The sequence below is a fragment of the Malaclemys terrapin genome, chromosome 7 (assembly GCF_027887155.1).
Source record: "Malaclemys terrapin pileata isolate rMalTer1 chromosome 7, rMalTer1.hap1, whole genome shotgun sequence".
NCBI classification, from domain to species: Eukaryota; Metazoa; Chordata; order Testudines; family Emydidae; genus Malaclemys; species Malaclemys terrapin.
In genome coordinates, this window is record NC_071511.1 from 109,285,240 (window position 1) to 109,308,927 (window position 23,688).

Sequence of the window (23,688 nt, forward strand, 5' to 3'; positions counted from 1 at the left end):
AGTTCACTGTTTCTTTTTGATTAATCTGATGCCACCTGAGAGTTTTTATGCCAAAAAGAAAAGGGACTTAGGTACCTGCCTGACCTTGGCTGCCTGTGAAGGGCCTGTAGAGTGACAAGACCACTCTTACAGGTAAATATCTCCCCCAGTTAGAAATGCTAAGTTCCTGCTCACCAGGGAAAATACCCACATTTATGTCTAGTAGGGATCCCAGTCCGATGATGGAAACAACAGTGTGATACTATCCCAGGCTATTAAGTGTGACAGGAAAACCCAAACCCCCTTCATTACACCTTCCCAGGATGAATGAAGGATATATTGCTATAAGTTTGTCAAGGAAGGCTGCAGACCTCCTCAGCATAGTTTCACAATATTCTGTACATCTCTGCCTGAAGGAGTCAATGCTTCTAACCTAAGTTAGAAGGCACCCCTTCCCTGGCCCAGCCCAGGCCCGCCAAAGTAGCCAGGTAAGACAAGAGGCACCCCTCCCCACTGGCCCCATCATGGACCTGCCACAGTGGGGAGAAGCGCCTCCGCCCGGGCCCATCAGAGCTGCCGGCTAGTGGAGCCCCTCCCTCGGCCCAGCCCAGCTGGAACTGCCGAGGCTGGGGAGAGGCGCCTCTCCTGTGGCCCCGAGCTGCAAGATCTGCAGCCCCCGGGCAGCCTGCCCCCACACACCCCATCTCCAGCCCCACCCCAGAGCCCGCACCCCCACTCTCTGCCCCAGGCCTGAGCCCCCTCCCATACCCCAAACCCCTCATCCCTGGCCCCTCCCCAGAGCCCTCACCCACAGCCAGAGCCCTCATCCTTCAACACCCCATCCCTCTGCCCCAGCCCCCTCCCACACGCCAAACCCCTCGGTCCCACCCCCACTACATTAATTTGGTTAGGTGCACCAATATGAAGGTGATGTGTCACTGGGGAGGCAGAGGGTTCTGTGTGCTCCCCTCGCCTGCAGGCACTGCCCCCGCAGCTCCCATTGGCCGGTGGGGAGGGGTGCCTCTTGTCTTACCTGGCTACTTTGGCGGGCCTGGGCTGGGCCAGGGAAGGGGTGCCTTCTAATTTAGGTTAGAAGTATTGACGCCTTCAGGCAGAGATGTACAGAATATTGTGAAACCATGGCCAATGGGAGCTTCGGGGGTGGTACCCACAGGCAAAGACAGCGTGCAGCAGAGCCGGCTGCCCAACCCCATCCCCAGGAGCCACTGCCGGACATGCTGGCCACTTCCAGAAGCGGCACGGGACGAGGGCAGATAGGGAACCTTCCTTAGCCCCTCTGCGTGCTGCTGTCACCCCAGAGCCGCTCGAGGTAAACGGCGCTGGGCCAGAGCCCGCACCCCGAACCCCTCCTGCATCCTGCACCCCAACCCCCTGCCTGAGCCCCCTGCCACACCCCTCCCGCACCCCAACCCCCTGCCGAGTCCCCTCCTACACCCCATACCCCTCCTTCACCCCAACCCCTTGTCCTGAGGCCCTTCCTGCACACCGCACCCCCTCCTACACCCCAATCCCCTGCCCCAGCCCTACATTCATGGCCCTCCATACAATTTCCCCACCCAGATGTGGCCCTTAGGCCAAAAAGTTTGTCCATCCGTGTTCTAGACAGTACTCTGCTACTAGCACAATTTAAAAACCAGCCAACAGAACTTAAAAATTCATATGTTTTGAAATTGGCCAATATATACTAATTACTACTATTATTTCAAATCTTTATTCAGTTAGATGTTTGTATGCAAACAGGATGTTTGTTTCTTAGCTGCATACCTCTGAATTTGCTATTGACAAAGGCCACGTAAAGGTGGGAGAGGAAGCCAGGAGGAACCGTGCAGCTATCCAGGGAAGCATAAATACAGCATTGTGCTTCTTTTAACATTTGCTTGGACTCTCTATTTGACAATCAGCATTTCTTAAGACAATCATTTATACTCAAGTGAGCATCCACCAAGCATGAGAGGAGCAAAATACTGATGCAAAATGAGTGACAACTGTTGTGCATATTTAGAAGTTCGTTCTATTCATTATTATTCCTTACTGGAAATCAATCCTCCATAACACCGTATCAATCTCCAGAGCAGCAGATTGCGAGGTCAGAGAATTAACTTTCAAAGGGAAATCATTAACAGATGACCTATTTTCATAAAACAATTACTGAAAATATAGAGCAGAATTACAGAAAGTTACAAAAGCAGCACAGCACTTTTTCAGACACCCAAGTAGATCATTAAGAAACCTTCAGTGTGTATTTTTGAAATTTACTTCCAGACAACTTTTGAAAGCAATATAACACATTTGTGAACATACCTGTTCAGATTTGAAATAGCCTATTGTATTTTCATCTAACTGAAAGTATCTTCTCTTCCAGTTCTTCATCTATTAAAGGGGAAAAAAAAATATTGTAATCCAAGCAATACATGATTCCCTTTAATTTTCACTCAGTCTAGCTAGGTTTTTTGAAAAATACATCAGTGAACTATTAGCAATTATATGGAAGCTGCATTTCCAATTTTTATTTTTGTAATTACTTTTAGCAATTTCTACTAAAAAGCTATTGGATATTTCTTAAACTGCCACGATTCTATTTCCAATTATTCCTATTCATAGGAATCGTGTTTCCTACATTCATTACTCTAGATTATTTTAAAACCACATATCCTGCTCTCCAAAGTCTAAGATTTAATTTCACAAGAATTACACTTGGAAAGACTTGAAGTTACAGGTTTTCTTAAGGATCACAGTGCAGCAAAGTCTGTGAAATCAGCAGTATGGTAATCCAATAATTCAGCATTCTGTAGAAAGTGGTAAAAATGTTTAGATCCTTCTTTGGAAACGAGAGAGAACAGAAAGAAGGTATCCGAGGAAAATTTAAGAAATCCTATAGAGGACACATTACCACTGGTTACGTGAGGTTCATATTCCTTGATTTAGGGAATTTGTACCAAAAGTGCTGTGGACAATTCTGAAATATGCCCTTTGTCTCTGACATTTTACATGCAGCTAGCATGGATCAAACACGTACTTTATTCACTTCATACACATCAAATGACCTGGAATAACAAATGGGATTAAAGTGATAGGATTACTTGAATGGAAAACTGGGATAAGGGTAAACGTAGTGAGACAAAATATAGAAAAACATGAAGAGCTCTGTGTAAGATTGAAAGCTTCTCTTGGTGAAAGAGACAAGTTGGTCCATTACAAGGTATTACTTCACCCACCTTATCTCTAATATCCTGGGACCAATACGGCTACAACATTGCAAATATGAATAGGTTAGAAATATACCTTATTCTGTTCAGTACAGAGAAATATAAAGAAAAATAGGGACAAAGAATATGCCACCAATCAATTATGAAGACAATAAGCAGGAAAGTATATTGGATAGTGGTAGAGAGGAAAGGCTATACTTTTATTACATAGTGCTTAAACTATGCGTAAAAAAGAACTAATATATTTGCATATAAACTGATATAGCAAAAAGTAAAATGTTTACTATAACTACGAGTTTATATATACACCCTTCCAATAATAATGTGATAACGGCTTAATTTATTTTTTTACTTAGACTGCTTAAACAATATCACCTCATATTTTAATAATTTTGCCAGTACTCATGTTCTATAAAGGCATTTAGCCATGAATTTATGCAGCCTATAAGTCAGCAAATTTTCACTGCTATTGTAAGTTGCACACCTAATATTGACTGTGTTGTACATACAGTTCACTGAATACTTTTCATATTACATCAGTCTAAAGTATAGAGTATTTCTGCTTTATGTCAGTATTCAAGATGCTTACACATCTCAGATTAGAAAATCAGTTTTGTACATGGTGTTTGAGAAACAAGATAGAATTTAAATTAACATAATGCACACACACACACGAGCAGACAAAGTTTTCACACAACTAACTGACATTCTGATTTGAGTCTAACCATGCAACTTAAGCATCATTTTAACTTATTTTTGTGTGGCATTTCTTTGGTGTCCTTCTAAAATGAAAAGGAGGAGCAAGTTCATTAGAACAGCCATACTTGGTCAGACCAATGGTCCAGTCTAGTTCACTATCCTGTCTCCTACAGTGGCCAATACCAGAGTTTCAGAGGGAGTGTACAGAACAGGGTAGTTGGAGTGATTCAACCCTGTCTTTTCCTCCCAGCTTCTGTCAGCCAGAGATTTAGGGTTGGCCTGAGCATGGGGTTACATCCATAACCATTTTGTTTAATAGGCATTGATGGCCCTATTCTCCATGAACTTATCTAATTCCTTTTTTAACCGAATTATACTTTTGGCCATCACACCCTCCCATGGCAATGAGTTCCACAGGTTCCTCTTGTTTGTATTCGACCTATTGCCTATTCTTTACGTTGGGTGACCCCTAGTTTTTGTATTGTGGGAAAATAACACTTCTCTATTCACTTTTTCCACATCTTTCATATTTTTATAGACCTCTATCATATCCCCCCTTAGTCATCTCTTTTCTAAGTTGAACAGCCCTCATCTTTTCAGTCTCTCTTCGAATGAAAGTCATTCCATACCCTTGGTCATCTTCATTGCCCTTCTATGAAGCTTATTTTTTTTATCCCTTTCCTAATAGTCCCCAATATTGTTAGCTTTTTTAAGCACTGCTGCACACTGAGCTGAAGTTTTCTGAGAACTACCCATGGTAATTCCAGGATCCCTTTCCTGAGTGGTAACAACTAATTTAGAACCCATCATCATATACATGTAGCTGGGATTATTTTTTGCGAGATGCATTACTTCGCACTTATCAACGCAGAATTTCATCTGCCATTTTGTTGCCTAATCACCCAGTCTTGTGAAATCCCTTTATAACCCTTCACAGTCAGCTTTGGATTTAACTATATTGAATAATGTCGTATCATATGCAAACTTTGCCACTTCACTCCCTTTTCTGATCATGAATGAATACATTCAACAGTACAGGTCCCAATACAAATCTTTGGGGGATTCTGCTGTTCACTCACCTCTCTCCATTGTGAAAACTGCCCATTTATTCCTACCCTTCGTCTCCTATCTTTTAGCCACTTACTGAACCATGAAAGACCTTCCTTCTCATCCCATGACAACTTAGTGTCTGTAAGAGCCTTTGGTGAGGGGCCTTCTCCAAGACTTTCTGAAAATCCAAGTACTCTACTTCAACTGGGTCATCCTTGTCTACATGTCTGTTCATACCCCCCAAAGAATTCTAATAGGTTGGTGAGGCATGGCTTCCCTTTACAAAAGCTGTGTTAAACACGATTTGTTAGGGAAGAGTGATCTATGTGTCTGATAATTTTGTTCTTTGCTATAGTTTCTACCAATTTGCCTGGAACTCAAGTTAGACTCACCGCCTGTAATCATTAGAACCGCCTCTAGAGTCCTTTTTAAAAATCAGCATTAGCTACTTTCCAGTCATCTGGTACAGAGACTTGTTTCTGAAATGGGTTATATACTACAGTTAGTAGAGCTGAAATTTCATATTTGAGTTCCATCAGAACTCTTGGGTGAATATCATCTGCTCCTGGTGACTTAATGTTTAATTTATCAGTCGGTTCTAAAACATCTTCTATTGACACATCAATGTGGGACACTATTTCAGATCTGTCAACCATAAAGGATAACTCCGATATGGGTATTTCCCCTACATCCTCTGCAGTTAAGATTGACAGAAAGAACCCATTTACTTTTTCTGCAATGGTCTTGTCTTCCTTGAGTGTTCTTTAACAGCTTGGCCGTCTAGCGGCCCCACTGCCTGTTTGGCAGACTTCCTGCTTCTGATGATAAAAAAAGTTTCATGCTTCCAGACTTCAATGTTGTGAGTTTGCAGAGCTTTGAATATAGCACATGCTAAATCCCTTAATCTCGAACTGTTTGGCTAGATACCAATCTCCTGCACATTTTTGGAATTGCACAATTTCTCTTCTAAACCACACAGAACACCTACAAACTTTCCCTAACCACTTCACCCTTTATAAATCCTGCACACAGTAAACTCTTGCTTCAGTCCAGATACCTTCTGTACACTTTTTCATTACAAAAAGATAGCTGCACATGCTCATGCCAAAGAGCATCCCTTAATTACACACTTAGCCTTAAACCCATATGCAGGAATGTTTTCCTGTCCAAAAGGTCTCAAATTTTAACCGAAACCCCCACAAAAGTTGAGAGAATACCAATACAAAGATAAAACATATACATCTACTACTACTACTGAAGAACACCCATTTGATAAAATTCTAATTCTAACTACCCTCAATATTTTAACATTAGTGTTATTTGGTAAAAACCAAAAATCAGTATCAATTGATATCAGTATAATATGGAAAGTAACTGTAATAACTTTTGGGCCTCTGTTTTTCACAAGAGGAATGCATTATTCTCCAAATCACTTACCACAGCGCCTTGTTTAACACAATAGCCAGCTTTGATTACAGCATTGTCTGGGGGAGGTTTAGCAGTAAAGTAAGGAAGGTGGCTTTGTGACCGTTTCAAGTAATTTCTGTCACCTCCTTCCCCACATTCATTTAATTCTTCTTTCTAGAATGAAGCAGAGAAAGGTTCAGGATGTTCAGCGTTTGCTCTAAAGCCCAGTGATCTAAGAACAGAAAATGAAAGTGTATTCGGTTCCCTAAATTTGGTATTTGGTCCACCCTGTGCCCACAAACCCCATCTCTGATTTGTTTAGAAGCATCAAATACTTGACACTGCAGTATAGCAGTAATATCAATGTGACAATTATCTACATAAGGCCTGCTGGAGTATTCCAGGCACTCCTCAAAACTACACAGTCTGAAAACAGATTATAAACCTATTAAAACAGATAAAGCAATTAAAAATAGTATGTTGAAGACCTAAGAAACAAAATCTTTACTCCTTTTAAAAAAAGTTAATCCATGGAGTGACTTTGTTGAAGAGTAGAGCAATCTAGATAATTCCAAAACTATGATCAGGGCCAGTCATGCAAGTCTTCAGGACAACCAATCCCCCAATGTGACCCAAGAGGATAAAATAGTACACAAGGTGTCAAACTCAGTAGAATTACTGTGGATCTACTTTTAGATAAAACCATTACTAACTTTTTATTTTAAATCAGGTTTCTAGCACACCATTTATAAAAATCTTGGCTTTCTGAGCCAATCAGTATCTTTCCTTTCAGAGTAACAGCCGTGTTAGTCTGTATCCGCAAAAAGAAGAACAGGAGTACTTGTGGCACCTTAGAGACTAACAAATTTATTAGAGCATAAGCTTTCGTGGACTACAGCCCACTTCTTCGGATGCGCATCCGAAGAAGTGGGCTGTAGTCCACGAAAGCTTATTCTCTAATAAATTTGTTAGTCTCTAAGGTGCCACAAGTACTCCTGTTCTTATCTTTCCTTTCTTCACTGCAAAATGCAAAAACAAGTATACCAGTTAACTTCAGTAATCGACTAACTTGAACAACTTTGACATTGTCAATGCCAGAAACTCATTTCACGCCAAGAAATTCAAACTCATATAGAGGGTCTAATTCTTGGAAGTAAAAAAGTCAACACTTCAAAGTATAATCTTTCATACAGTCACAGAAAAGTAAAACAGTCGAAGTGACGCCTAGATACCATATCAGGTAAATATTTAAAAAGCAAGCTTATGAGAGTATGAGTCTTCTGGATGAGGCTGGATGGGGTTGACATTTATTTTATCAATAATAAATTTGTATGTCACAGTATCCTGACAAGACAGACACATAGCACAACTCTTCCACTAACAACATTTCCTTACTTGTTATGAAGCTATTACCTGAGTAGGTGTAATGATGGGAACACCACCAACAATTTCTGTTCTGTAAGACACTTGTTTCTTTCCACCCGGATTTTCAACTTGGCGATTTGGGTTATCAGGTTGACACAGCAGATCAGACTGCTTTGGTACCTGAAAAGTTAGACATGATGAATAATTTCATGTTTTCCTCTGTCTTAAGACTAAAAATAAAGCTGGTAGTCTCCATGCTCAGGTACCTAAAAAGCCTCAGTTATTATTCAAGCACTCACATTCAGTCTCCAGAAGGATTTCTACAGCTAGTTTTTAATTCTAAACAAATCTCAATAGGTAACTGTTTGCAACAGATTTGTGTTAGACATCGGGTATGTCTACACTACGGGATTAATCCGAATTTATATAATTCGAATTTGGAAAACAGGCTGTATAAATTCGAATGTATGCAACCACACTAAGCACATTACTTCGGCGGTGTGCGTCCATGTACCAGGGCTAGCGTCGATTTCCGGAGTGTTGCACTGTGGGTAGCTATCCCATAGCTATCCCATAGTTCCCGCAGTCTCCTCCGCCCATTGGAATTCTGGGTTGAGATCCCAATGCCTGATGGGGCCAAAAATATTGTCGCGGGTGGTTCTGGGTATATCCTCCCCCCACTCCAGGAAGCAACGGCAGACAACCGTTTCGCGCCTTTTTCCTGGGTGAACAGTGCAGACGCCATACCACGGCAAGCATGGAGCCCACTCAGCTCAAGACAGCAGTCATGAACATTGTAAATACCTCGCGCCTTATCGTGCAGTTTATGCTGAACAAGAACCTGGAAAACCAGGCGGTGAGGAGCAGGCTACGGCAGCGCGGCGGCGAGAGTGATGACATGGAATTCTATCGAACCGCGGGACTCTGTGCTTTGGAGATCATGCTGTTAATGGGGCAGGTTATAGCCATGGAACGCCAATTCTGGGCCCCCCGAAACAAGCACAGACTGGTGGGACCGCATAGTGTTGCGGGTGTGGGACGATTCCCAGTGGCTGCGAAACTTTCGCATGCGTAAGGGCACTTTCTTGGAACTTCGTGACTTGCTTTCCCCTGCCCTGAAGCGCCAGAATACCAAGATGAGAGCAGCCCTCACAGTTGAGAAGCGAGTGGCAATAGCCCTGTGGAAGCTTGCAACGCCAGACAGCTACTGGTCAGTCGGGAATCAATTTGGAGTGGGCAAATCTACTGTGGGGGCTGCTGTGATGCAAGTAGCCAAAGCAATCACTGAGGTGCTGCTACGAAAGCTAGTGACTCTGGGAGATGTGCAGGCCATAGTGGATGGCTTTGCTGCAATGGGATTCACTAACTGTGGTGGGGCGATAGATGGAACCCACATCCCTATCTTGGCACCGGAGCACCAGGGTACCCAGTACATAAACTGCAAGGGGTACTTTTCAATGGTGCTGCAAGCACTTGTGGATCACAAGGGACGTTTCACCAACATCAACGCGGGCTGGCCGGGAAGGGTTCATGATGCTCGCGTCTTCAGGAACACTACTCTGTTTAAAGGGCTGCAGCAAGGGACTTACTTCCTGGACCAGAAAATAACCGTTGGGGATGTTGAAATGCCAATAGTTATTCTTGGGGACCCAGCCTACCCCTTAATGCCATGGCTCATGAAGCCATACACAGGCAGCCTGGACAGGAGTCAGGAGCTGTTTAACTACAGGCTGAGCAAGTGCAGATTGGTTGTAGAATGTGCATTTGGCCGTTTAAAAGGTCGCTGGAGATCGCTATTGACTCGCTCTGACCTCAGCCAAAGAAATCTCCCCATTGTTATTTCTGCTTGCTGTGTGCTCCACAATCTATGTGAAAGTAAGGGGGAGACCTTTATGGCGGGGTGGGAGGCTGAGGCAAATCGCCTGGCTGCTGAGTACACACAGCCAGACACCAGGGCGATTAGAAGAGCACACCAGGAAGCGCTGTGCATCAGAGAGGCTTCGAAAACCAGTTTCATGACTGGCCAGGCTACAGTGTGAAATTTCTGTTTGTTTCTCCTTCATGAAAACCCGCCCCCTTTATTGACTCATTCATTCTCTGTAAGGAACCCACCCTCCCCGTTACCCCAGCTTTCTTTCAAAGTAAATAAAGTCACTATCGTTTAAAATCACGTATTCTTTATTAACTGATTATAAACATAGGGAGAGAACCAACAAGGTAATCTGGGTGAGGTTTGGGAGGAGGATAGGAGGGAAGTAAAAGGCCACTGAACAAATTCAATATAATGACAGCCTTTTGGTTGGGCTGTCCACTGGGGTGGAGTGGGAGGGTGCACGGAGCCTCCCCCCCTCCGTTCTTACACGTCTGGGTGAGGAGGATATGAAACATGGTGAGGGAGGTTATGCAGCGGCTGCAGCGGCACTCTGTCATCCTGCTGCCGTTCCTGAAGCTCCACCAGACGCCGGAGCATGTCCGTTTGCTCACGCAGCAGCCCCAGTGTTGCAGCCTGCCACCTCTCATCTCGAGCGTCCCTCATGACCTCACATTCACTGGCATCTTTCCTAAATTTAGATACAGTGTCCTTCCACTCATTGAAATGAGCTCTTTCATTGCGGGTGCATTCCATTATTTCCGCGAACATCTCATCTTGTGTCCTCTTTTTCCGACGCCTTATCTGAGATAGCCTTCGGGACGGAGGAGGGAGGCTTGAAAAATTTGCAGCTGCTGGAGGGAGGGTTGAAAAAAAAAAAAAAAAAAAAAAGAAGAGAAGTTTTTAAAATGATACATTTTACAGAACAATGCTTATACTCTTTCATGGTGAAAAACACTATTCACATTACATAGCACATGTGATTTCAGTACAAGGTCGCATTTTCCATCTTAATATTGAGTGCCTGTGGCTTTGGTGTTAGAGATCACAGACGCAGGTCTGGGCAACAGAATTCAGCTTGCATATAGCCATGGTAAGCCATTGTCTTTCGGCTTCTGCGCCCTCCTTTCCCACATACCAAGCAAAGCCCGTTGACTGCTGCGGTTTTCCTGTTAACCTTCAGCAGCAGAAACCAAACTAACCCCCCCCCCCCCCCCCCACACACACACATCCAATTCTCTGGGATGATCGCTTTATCCCTCCCCCCACCGCGTGGCTGGTAACAGGGAAGATCCCTGCTAGCCAAACGCAAAAAGCTCAGGGCCAATTCCCCCCCCTGCGCTTGGCTAACTGCAGGGAAGGATTTCTTTTCAGCCACAGCCAAATAGCCCAGTAGGAATGGCCACCTCTGTCCCCTTAATTAAGTTCCCGTATTTCAACCAGGTTACCATGAGCGATATCACTCTCCTGAGGATTACACAGCAAGATAAAGAACGGATGTTGCTTGAATGCCAGCAAACACCGGGACCATACGCTGCCAGGCTTTGTCAGGCAATGATACCAGATTACTTGCTGCAAGCATGGCGTGGTCAAGTGTCCTACCATGGAGGACGGAATAAGGCTGCACTGCCCAGAAACCTTGTGGCAAGGCTTTTGGAGTACCTCCAGGAGAGCTTCATGGAGATGTCCCTGGAGGATTTCCGCTCCATCCCCAGACACATTAACAGACTTTTCCAGTTGCTGTACTGGCCGCGAATGCATCCCAAGTCCTCAGGGCAAAATAATCATTAAAAAACACTTGCTTTTAAAACAAGTTTTATATTTTAAAAGGTAAACTCACCTGAGGTCCCTTCCATGGGGTCATGGTCTTGGATACTGGCTTGGGAGGGTTGGGAGGGTACTTCAGTCAGGCTGAGAAAAAGATCCTGGCTGTTGGGGAGAACGGAGTGCTGGGTGCTCTCTGCAAGCTCGTCCTCCTCCTCCTCTTCCCCATCCGCAGAATCCTCAGGTGTAGCTGATGAGACTATCTCCGACCCAGAATCCACGGTCACAGGTGGGGTAGTGGTGGCGGCCCCCCTTAGAATTGCATGCAGCTCGGCGTAGAAGCGGCATGTCCGCGGCTCTGACCAGGAGCGACTGTTTGCCTCCTTTGTTTTTTTGATAGGCCTGTCTGAGCTCCTTGACTTTCACGCGGCACTGATCTGAGTCCCTATTGTGGCCTCTCTCCATCATGCCCTTGGAGATTTTTTCAAAAGTTTTGACATTTCGTCTTTTAGAACGAAGTTCTGCTAGCACTGAATCCTCCCCATATAGCAATCAGATCCAGTACCTCCCGTACGGTCCATGCCAGTGCTCTTTTTCGATTATCGGCCTGCATGGTTACCTGTGCTGATGAGCTGAGCTATCTGTGGTCACCTGTGCTCTCCACACTGGGCAAACAGGAAATGAAATTCAAATTTTCCTGGGGCTTTTCCTGTCTACCTGGCCAGTGCATGCGAGTTCAGATTGCTGTCCAGAGCGGTCACAATAGTGCACTCTGGGACAGCTCCCGGAGGCCAATACCATGGAATTGCGGCCACACTAACCCTAATTCGAATTGACAAAATCGATTTTGGCGCTACTCCGCTCGTCGGGGTGGAGTACAGAAATCGATTTTAAGAGCCCTTTATTTCAAAATAAATGGCTCCGTTGTGTGGACGGGTGCAGGGTTAATTCGAATTAACGCTGCTAAATCAGAATTAAAGTCGTAGTGTAGACCAGGCCTCTGAAACAATATGAACTTAACTGAAACTTTGCTTTAAGTTTAATATCTGGAGCAAGTTGAAAAAGTTATCCATACTGTCCAAACTGCTTTATATAAATGACAAGATACAGATTTTTACTTCAGGGCTAAAGAATGCAATCGTTAATAATCATTAACGTGGAACTTTGGGGAGAGGGTGTACAAATTGCAAGATGAGTTTGACAACAGGATCCAAAGATTAGTATTTCACTGCAACTTAAGACACATTAAGAACTGTATGCAGCTTATGCAAGTTACTCAACTTGATACACTACTAAGAAATCTCTGGACATTAGCTCACCCACAAGCAAAAATTGGCACTATTTCGTCAAGGGAGGGCGATAAAGGGTGAGGTGTGCTACAGGAGCTACACAAAAGGCAAATGGGACTATGCTGAATAATACCACTTACCTCTTCATTTGCTTTAAGTACTGATGGGGTAGATCACCGTATCAGAGGAGCACCAAAGAAAGAAAATAGGAGATCTAGTACTTTCCAAAACATAAACAGGAAGTGCTGAGGGAACTAACTTTTAGGAACAATCTATAAAAAGTGTCTAAAACTGACATCCAACCTTCGCAAAACAGGATTATTTGGTGAAACAAAATGTTCAGGTAGTACCTTTGAGAAATACTTGAAGTAAAAGCAGTTAATGTTCCACCTTAGCCATTTTCAAATATGGCTATGTTTATCCCAGTTTGTTGGAAACAAAAAGTTCTAAACCACCTGCCCCAGCCCCCATGCCCAAAAAATCTTGAGAGAGAGAGAGAGCATTGTTACTTCACAGAAAATCAAGTCATTAATGGTTGCAAAATAAGCATCTATTTATTTGATAATCGGGAGAAGCAGCTATTCCTTTTCTTCTTCATCTTGTTTGACTGCTCCTTGTGGCTCAGTAGAAGCTGCAGTCACAATGGTGCCTCTGCTTCTGAATTGTCTTCCACAAGCATCTGACAATAAGCCCTCTTGCAAAGTCTCACATCAAGACCCAGTATTTCCAAAAGATTTTTAATATTTGAATGCTTTTGAATAGGTCAGTCTGCTAAAGCTGAGCTAAAAGGTGCAGGCTCTTCAGAAGCTTGATTCGGTCTGTTCTTGAGTTTGTGCCAAATCTGAAAACTGAATGGTTTTCTATCCTTGGAAGCAATACAAATCCATCTTATTTCAAAAGTTAACATCTTTATGACTTGGATTAGCCTGCTTTCAAACAAATCTGAACCCCAAAACAAGGGTCAAGAAGGTCCTATTTAGGAAAGGCAGAGCAGACCAAAAATATCAGCTGTATGGCTGATCTCATAGTTTCAATATTGTATGTCTTGGTCTGGGGTATAATCAAGGGAGCAACTTCTTTCTTGTTCTTCAGAAGAGAGTATTTTGCTTTATGAACTTTACAATTCTTAAATCTAATCTAATCAATCTCAGTTATAACAGCTTTTACTTATAAACACAAATGGGAGAAGACAACTACTACTGCTGAGTGGCTTTGATGTTTAGGTACTGGAAATAATCTATTGAAAAGTGGATGATAAAGTTTCCAAGAGTCATGACAGAAAAATATTACCTAGAGCAGTTTGCTTGCAGAAAGTACAGCTGAATTATTCACTGGATAAAAAGCACTAATTAGGGATATACTTAATTCTTTTGATAGCTGTCCTCCTAGAGCACACTAAGATACACACAAAAAAGAAGAAAGGCGATGCAGCCTGTGTCATTCTAGATTGAAGTTTGTTAGCATAACCTGAGGCACATTAACGTGCAATAATCTGAGGATTAAGTGTGAAGACTGAAGGATTTATTAATTGACTATGCTATAGATAGATGTAGTTGCTAAAATCACTCAAACCTTTTACAAATCTTGATTAATTGGATTCCAATCCATTAAGTCATTTATGAACTTAGTTCAGTGAAGGTTCATATTTTCAAGATTTTAACAGAATGTCATGACATTCTCAATGTAATTTACAATAAATAATAATAATAAAGGTGAAAGTTAATTTCAACTTTGTTCAAGTAATGGGTGGCTCAACATCTGAACAACAGATGTTGTCCTCCTGGGGGAGGGGGGTGAAGCTGAATTTTGAGAGCTTCAGCTCTGGGTGGGCAGGGCTGTAACCTGAGCCCCGCCACCCAGGGCTGAAGCCCTCAGGCTTTAGCCTCAGCCCTGGGTGGGGCACAGTTTTTTGGCTTCAGCCCCAGACCCCAGCAAGTCTAACACCAACCCTGGCGACCCCATTAAAACAGGGTCATGACCCACTTTGGGGTCCCAACCCACAGTTTGAGAATCGCTGCTTTAATCTAACAGAAAAAAATAGATTCTGCAACCTAGCTTCTCCCACAATTCTGGATGTCTGGGCTACAGCTCAGAGGCAGATCAGTGTTTTGGCACCATACGTTCTGACCATTGCCTCTGTTCCCGCTTGTCAACAGATATTCTGCCTCTGCAGCAACAGGCTGTTCAATTGCTCCTGCCCTCATTCGTTATTTTTTTTTTTTTCTTCTCAGCTTGGACAGTAGTGAGCAGTTTCATCTTTTCAGCGTACTGCTCCTCCCTGGGTCAGTTAACAGTTTGGTTGTTTAACCCAGCCTGACTCTTGGCTGCAGCATCTCCCTGCCTGCTCCTCTGCCCCTATTGAGGTATGGCAGAGAAGCCAAGGCATGTGAAAGCCAAGTGATGCTTGATTTGCAGAGCAAGGAGAGGCTTCAATAACAAGGAGGACCCCAAGCAGTCAATTCAGGGGTAAGTCCCAGGTTACCCCTGAAGAACAAAGAGGGAGGTTTGTAGGGTCACAAGTCTGTCCACGCTATCCCTCGCCACAAGTCTTAAAGAACTGGACTTGTGCCCTTTCCCCCCAATTTGCCCAAGAGGGCCCTGATGAGTCCCCTCCACTCTCTTGTGAGGGAATGGCTCCCAGAGGGGAAGAAGTATTCAAACAGATCTCGAGAGGGCTTCAGACCCTAAGGAAGACAAGTTTTAAAACACCTCAAAGCAAAAGCAGAACTTCTACACACCCAACACATCCAAAAATAGCTAAAAAAAAGCTAAAAGTAAAGGGACGAAAAAGAGGGGAAAACACCAGAAAATCCAGGAGGTACAAGTTCTGACTTCCCCCTCCCACTGAGGAAGACAAGCTATTGGCTTCAAAGAATACATCAGACGTTTTCCCTCCATGAGAAATTCCAGACTATGTGCAGTAAGGTTGTCTTCACTATTCAAATTCAACCTGAACAAGTAAGTCTCAGAGTAAATTCTCCCCCTAAAATCCTCTCAAGACTGCAATACCCCTTCACCCCTCCTTTGAGGAAGTGATTAAGGATTAAAGGAATACGCCTGAAAAAGGCAAGCACATTAACAAGAGCAACCCTCAGGCTCTACATCATTCAAAAACCGAAGGACTCTATTGCTGAAATGCCACTGGTTGATGCTGGTGTAGCATCTCTTACAAGGGATATGGTAATTCCCTGAAAAGGCAAGTTCTACCCCAAGGACTTCACAGATAGAAAGAGGGAGGCCACTCTCAAAAAGGGACTTTGAGGCCTCACCACCCTCAGTGCATCCCCGGTAGCTATCTGCTTTGCAATAGCATCTCTCTCCTGGCTAGAGCTCAGAGTCCTCAAGGACAGAGATCACCTCACCCTTGTTTCAATTTTAAAGAAAGTCTCCCTAGCAACAGGATTTGTAGCGGACACCTCAATGGATGCAATGAAGTTCTCAGCCTAAGCCAAGGATTCCAGCCCAATAGCCAGGCACCACCTATGGCTCCAATCCTGGAAGGTGGATATCCACTTCAAGCAGGTCTCATGCTTGGCCAACTTTACATGCTCCCTCCTTTTTGGAGTAAAGCTGGAAAGGTGGTGGCTGACAAAGTTGCAAAACCCATGCAGTCTCTCCCTTCACCACTAGAGACAACAGACCAGCCCTCAAGAGAGAAATGCTATTACCGGCATATGTATTCACAGATGTATCAGAGAAGGGACAGACTCTCCAAAGGAAAACAGTGAATTGAGTGGAATCCCTCACCTCATACATTTTTCATCCTGTCACCCTTTCCCAAAGACCCCGTAATATGCAGTTTGATCTTGAATAAAATCTCATCCTCTGGATATGGGAGTGATAAAAAGAATTCCCTCAGAAGAAAAGGTTCTCTGGGTTCTACTCCAACTTCTTCACTGTTCAGAAGTGCACTGGGGAGGGGCTGGTATCAGAGCCATACTTGACCTCAGAAGGCTCAACAAGTGGAAGAGGGAAAAGTTTCAGATGGAGACTCTGGCCTCTATAGTGCTCTCTCTCCAGAGATGGATAGGACAAAACATTTCCTAATTTTAATGGATCTAGCAGATGCATACCTCCACATCCTATCAGGCCATGTCACTGCAAACTTTTGAAGTTCATCTACGGCAAGAAACATCAGTACCAAACACTCCTGTCCTCAACTCCCAGGGTTTTTACAAAGATGTTGGTGGTAATTATGGCTAGACTGAGATCAGAGGGAACCCACCTGTACCCCTTTCTGGGCAAAATGCTGATCAGCACTCCATCACCATCATCAGCACATAGAGCTGCGTCTTGGACACTGAATTTCTTACAGGTGTGTAGCTTCATCATTGTCAAAAAAAGTTCCTTGATTCAGTCGACCAAAAAAAATTACCTGGGAGTAGAAACAGACACCTTGGTAGCAAAGATCTATAAATCATTAAACGTTCATGAAAATCCAGGATTCTATCATCTTGCTCTGGAGCACAGAAGGCCTCCCATAGCACTGCGTCTTCAACTGCTGGGCCTCCTGGTGTTGTATGACTATCCATGAGGTGATCCCTATACACATTAGGCCTTCACCCAAAAAGTGTAAGACCACTCCCTGGAACACATGAAGGATCAAGTATAGGTTCTGACACAAATGATCAACTCCCTACACTGGTGGTCAGCCTACAACAGTGTTCATAAAAGCATGCCACCTGTCTTCCAGATCCTCAAGTTCTCACGATTGACGCCAGCCTGCAGGGCTGGGGAACACACTTGGAGACTCAAACAGATCAAGACTCCTGGAACCTCGAGGAAAGGGCTCACAGGATAAGCATCCTAGAGAGGAGTGGTCAAGCTGGCTCTGCAATGGTTCCAGTCTGCCCTAAAAGGGAACCATGTTCTGGTTCAGTCAGACAATACAATTACAGCTATATATTTAAATAACCAATGGAAAACTAGGAGCTCGGCACTACATGTGGAAGAAAATAATAAGGTTTGTAGAGCAGTTTCTCCTTTCCCTCACAGTTATCCACATAAAAAGGGATCTGAACTGAAAGGCAGACTTGGCTCAGCAGGTGCAGGATCAACAATTCTAAGTGGTGCCTGAATCAGAAGGTTTTCAATCTCATCTTTCAGACATTCAGCCTTCCTTCAACTGACCTGTGAGCACATCATACGGACACAGAGAAGTTGAAATACTTCACCAGGGAGACAATTCCAGATCCATGGGGATAGATGCCTTATCACACAGTTGGCCACAGGACCTACTATACACATTGCCACCCTTTCCACTACTCTTGAAGGTGGTCCAGAAAAACACAACAAGAAATGGTTTTCAGACCATATAGACCTGAAATTGGAGCCTCTACTCAAGCTTCTGTGGAAATCAGACAGTTTCCTCACAATGCTGTCTTCTTCATCCAGACCCGGAACAGCATCAGCTAACAACCTGGCTATTGAAAGCGAAGTGCTAGAAGATCTGGGTCTGTCCTCCAGAGTTAAGATATTGCTTTCCTCTAGGACAGCATCAATACTGAAAGCGTACTTCTCCATCAGATCCAAAGTCAACAGCTGCCAAGAGCACAATGCAAATCCCAGAAATCCAGGAAGCCCAGACATTTTGGATTTTCTCCAAGAAGGCATAGACAGAGGTCTTCATTCCAGTACCATTGCACATCAGTGTCTGCTCTTAATAGCATACTCTTTCGCAGGATCCTTGGGCTCCCTGGAAGACAACCCTCACGTAGCCAGATTCCGCTGAGCAATCCAGCCAGACCAGAGGCCAGGCCACTTTTTCCAAAATGGGGCCTACTGCAAGCGTTGGGGGCCTCAACAACCATCCCTTCAAGCCTTTGACCTCCATGCTGGCATTTTACTAATCCATTAAGACTTGTTTCTTAATAGCTGTCACATCCGCCAGACAAGTATAGGAGCTGGCAGCCTCATCTATACAGGAGCCTTATTGAGTGTTCCACAAGGACAAGGTAGTGCTCAGGATGACAGAATCCTTTTTCCCTAAAGTTAATTTCTCCTTCCATGCTTTCAAAAAGGTTCTTCCTTTGTTCTATCCAAAACCACTACATCCAACTGAAAAGACGCAGCACACCTTAGATGTCAGAAGAGCGTTGAAAGTCTCTCTCAAGCAAACAAACAAACAGATTCCATGAGATCATGCTCTCTGTGTCCTTCCACCAAAAATGCCACGGACGCAACGTCCAAGTGGATTAGACTGTGCATTGTGGAATTCTACAAAGCATCAGAGGCTCCTGTTTCAAGGTGCACTCCAGAAGATCCCTAGCAACCTCATGGGCTGAGTAAACAAGTGTGCCCACTTAGGAAATTTGCCAAGTGGCAACTTGGACTATAGCTAGCACCTTCATTAAGCAGTTTAAGGTGAACTGTCTGCCTACCTCCTGCAGGCAGTAACCCAGAAATAATGCACACTTTAGAGTGAGCTTATGAAAAAGAGGTGATACTTTCTTTCCTATCAAAAACTTTTTTCTTAACCCTCCCTACATCCAGTCACTGCTCACTACTTCCCAAACATCCAGAATTATAGGAGAGACAGGGCTGCAGAACGGAAAATTTCTTACCAATAATTCCCTTTCTACTAGCAGCTCCCACACTTCTACCCACTCTAAGTGGCTCATGAGCCAAAGGCCAGATATTAAATGAAATCATTACCACAAGTGTCTGTCTTGGTCTAATGTACGCAGTTATTTCATTACATTCCGAGTATTCGTTAAGAATGTTATGTAAATATAGATTTAGAATAACTCATCTGGTGGCAAGTGGGAAAAGAGACGGCATGGCCATAGCACGCAGCGCCAAAATGCTGATCCACCTCCATGAGCTGCAGAATAGAAGAGAGCAGCCCAGACGTTCAGAATTGTGGCAGTCGCTGCTAGCAGGCAGGAAATTATTGGTAAGAAGTCTTACAATCATACCAACTTGATCACTAAGAAAAAGTTGCCATCTTACATGCAGCTGCCTCTGAAATCTTTTTTTTCCAATGAAAGTGAACCTCTGGATCTAAACCATGAGATCCTGGGTATCTGTGGTTTTCCCAAATTCAAGATATTTTTGTGAATTCAGAAAGGTCTGCCATTACCAAACATGTAGGTGAGTTTGATCCAGCAGGACTTAAAAGCTCAATCAACTCTTTTTGCCCGCATTCCCCAAGTATTATTGTAGCACTTAGGAACCCCAGTCATGGACTAGGACGTCATTGTGCTTCATAAAATAAAAAGATGGTCCCTGCCCCAAAGATCTTACAATTTAAGTATAAAAAGACAACAGATGGATTCAGACTGACCAACAAGAAGTACAAGGAAACAATGAGACAGTACTGGTCAGTATGACAGTTTTCTCAGCAAACTAGCATTCTAACCACTGCCAAGATTTTTGTAGGTATCATGACAAAGGACAGTTTTAAAGAGGGATTTGAAGAACAATTAAGTGGCTTTGAGATTGTTTACAGGGAGCTCTTTCCAACCATGAGGTGCAACATGGGACAAGGCACTAAAGCGCTTGTTTGAAAATTTAACCAGTGGGTGAATGAGGCTGGCATCGTGAGTCAGAGGTGGGAGTCAACCTCTCAATAGTGAATCAAAAAATAGGTAGCATGGGGATTAGCCATGAAGGGCCTTGAAGTAGACTAATACCAGGAGCACAAAAACAGCCATTTACCTGGACAGATGGGTAACAGACATCCTGCCTTTATTTCTTTTACACTCCTATTGTATGCAACATATTACCCAGGTGAGCCATTTAGTTAAATGATTCAGGATTTTTTTTGCAGATGCTGTACCCCTGATCATTGGGTGCCCTAGGCTGTGAAGGCATGTGGAAGTGTATGTTCTGAGCAGGCTTGCTCTTCGATCCTCAAAACATCTTGTATGATAAAAGTGACAAACTTCTGCCATGCCCTGTGGTTCCCCTAAGGAGTCTTTCAAAGCAGAGTATTTTCAACGGAAATATCTAGTTCTAAACACTAGCCAATCTACAAGCGAGTGACACCATGTTTACCAATTTGGTAAGTATTCTACTAATTTGCAAACTGACAAAAGTAGAGGAATTATATATTTGGAAGAAAAAAAGGGTATTTTCCCAATTCTTTCAAAATTAGCTTATCTACAGTACACACAAGAAAATTAGACCTAGTAGCAGTTATACAAATCCTACACAACATAACTAATAAAGCTAGCAGATCACTTAAAATGATTGAAATTTGGGCTTTTAAAAATGTATGTTTTTCGGATTAAAGAACGCCATCCCCAGAATAATTTTATTGAGTACATACACTTGAAGAAATCAAATATTTGCAAAATAATTTATAAAATGCCACAATGAAGTGTCATACTAATCTTTTCCACAATACATTATACACACAATTACACCAGCCATAGACCAATATACTTGTCTGATAAAACCAGTGTGTGTTGTGCACATATACATTCCTCTTTTAATGCATGGGCAGCAATGCACTTGAATCAGACTTTTGCCAGAAGTACCACTAGGTGGCACACACATCCCTGCTCTCCTCATGCCCAACCAAGAGTATAAAAGGGGCATATCTCCATTCCTTCTCACAATTTATGCCAATATTAACCAAAGTAGCAGGGAGGGTCCTGGAACGCATATGTGCACAACACATCTTGAAGAACAGTTACTGTAGGTAACTAACCATTTTTTTCTTCAAGTGATTGTGCACATATACATTCCACCTTAGGGGTCTCTGTAGCACTTCTCTTACAGGTGGTGGGACTTCAGATATTCTGAACAGACCCTGCAACGTGGACTTGCCAATCTGGCATCATCACCAGAGGCTTGAGTGATGGTATAATGTCAGGAAAAGGAATGTACAGTCGACCATGTCACCACTACATCTATCCCCATTATGGGAATGTTGTTCAGAAAGGCTGATGAAGTTGAGTTGGCCCTGGTGGAATCAGCTGTTACTCTAGTGCAGAAGATCATAGCAAAGCTTGAGACAGTCAGAGATCCAGGGTGATATACACTGTGTTAACACTGGCTGACCTTTGACCCTTTTGGCATAGGCTATGTAAGGCTTACTAGAGAGGTTTTGAACACCTTAGTGTGTTGAGGTAGAATGGCAAACATCTGAAATATAAAGTGTCTCCTCTACTTTGGAAGAATGAAGTGTGACCAGAGTGAAATGTCGCTGGAGGGGCTATACTGAGAATGCTCAATCAGGACAAACTGCAAAGAATAGAGCAGACAATCCCCCAAACTGGTGATCTAGTCTTCTAATTAGATTCACCAAGCCAGTAACAAAACAGTTTCTGTATTATCTTACTGGTTACCCAGAAGCTAAAATATATTTCCCTTTAAGCAATCCAGTCTTTGACTCCCATCCACACAGTCAAGTCCATAAACTGAGAGTTACTTAAAACCTTATATAAAGTTCTACCAATCGCAAGAGATAGGACACTTTACTCACCAGGTCAATGAATATTTCAGATCTTACCCAAATACACGGCTAATAGCCAATTCTTAACTAATCTTAAGATTTTTTTAAAAAAATAGGAAAGTTACTATGTTTAAAATATTATACATACAGATATGAATAAAGTTTTTAGGTCAGTTTCATAGCAGAGATGGTGAGGCTGCTGGTTCGTATAAGTCCTTCCAGAATCAGTTAAATAGATTCTATATAGGCAGTCCATGTGTAGAGTTTGTTCAAATTCTTCCATGAGAATTTGCAGGGATAATACAGAGTAGACCTGGAGACCTCAGTCTTGCAACTTGAACTTCCCCTGACAAAGTTTACGCAGATCTGAGATAGTAAGGATCAGGTCTCAAGGTTTTTATAGCTGAAGCTCAGCTAATAAACCTTTTGGTAGCAAGTGATCACAGCAGGCATTTCTTGGATGAACAATAGGTAATATACATTGCTGCTTTGAAGTAAAACTACTTCTTAGGCACACACTGGTAACTAGTTGCCTTCATTAGCATAAGGCAATTAACTATTCAAACGGTAATCGTTCATAGGTAGTATACTACAAACTTCAAAGAGAAATAAAGAATGATATTACACCACAAGTTTCATCTAAATGTTAATTTTTTTTTTAAACTCTGAATATGATTTAGTAATGAAACATTACAGGCAGGAACCAAAGTTTAGCTTCTATAAGTTAATTAGATCACACTGTTAAGCTTCTAATAAGATACAGATAAACAGACAAATGCAATTAGTATCTACTTCTGATTCTCTGACAATACAGTAGTACATTTAAAGAACGCTACTAATTTAGCATGGCTTTGCTAACTATCCTCAAGGAAAGGCCTTGTTTACCATTTAAATACTTTTCTAGTATGTCCTTAAAGGCTGATTTTGGGTCATTTAGCCTGCTGGTTGCTTAACCCTCACTGGCTCAGTGTCACATGAGGTTTAGGAAAAAATACTAGAAACTGAATAGATTGATTCAATTCAGGTAAAGAACTTCGGATGCCTTCTCTCTTTTTCAGTTTTCTGACTACCCTGGGGTAGTCAGAATATATTAGCAGCTGACCAGACATGAAAAAGAAAAGCATCTGTCATGGAACCAGGAGTGAGGTCAGCCCTGGAGCAAAACCTTCTACACTTGTTGTTCAGGTTGGTGGTGAATAAATCTATAATCAGATATCCCCCACTGCCGGAAGACCTGGAGAAGGATGTCCTTTCTGACAGACCACTCATGACGGTCAACAAAAACCCTGCCTTTTTTACTTCACAATGGCGTTTTTCACTTCCAGGATATAGAAAGCTTTCAGTGTCACTTCATTACTGATGCATAAGTTCCATAAACAGATTGCCTCCTGACACAACTGAGTAGATCTGGCACCACGGGTCTGTTGAGAGGACACGTGGCACTGGAGTTGTAAATAACCACTTGCACTACCCAATTCTTGATGGTGGGCATAAAGGTCTTGAACACTGGCTCACGGTGCCAGCACGTGTATGTGGAGAGACCCTGTGACGTTGTGCAGTCTATATGGTTTTATAAAAATATAAGTGAATATAACGTAACTGGGATATGCTTCATGCAAAAGATCTCTTGTAAGG

General features: G+C 43.0%; 1 protein-coding gene across 3 annotated transcripts in view; it reads right to left on the bottom strand.

Annotated features, from left to right (window-relative positions):
* Nucleotides 1-23,688, bottom strand: part of PLEKHA1 (pleckstrin homology domain containing A1) — an 83,052-nt gene that overhangs the window by 15,981 nt on the left and 43,383 nt on the right. For all 3 annotated transcript variants that reach the window (XM_054034525.1, XM_054034527.1, XM_054034526.1), the window contains exons 6-8: nucleotides 7,776-7,907; nucleotides 6,393-6,536; nucleotides 2,302-2,370 (exon numbers count right to left, since the gene is read on the bottom strand). In XM_054034525.1, the coding sequence (XP_053890500.1) occupies nucleotides 2,302-2,370; nucleotides 6,393-6,536; nucleotides 7,776-7,907 (345 nt within the window). The remainder of the gene's footprint in view (nucleotides 1-2,301; nucleotides 2,371-6,392; nucleotides 6,537-7,775; nucleotides 7,908-23,688) is intronic.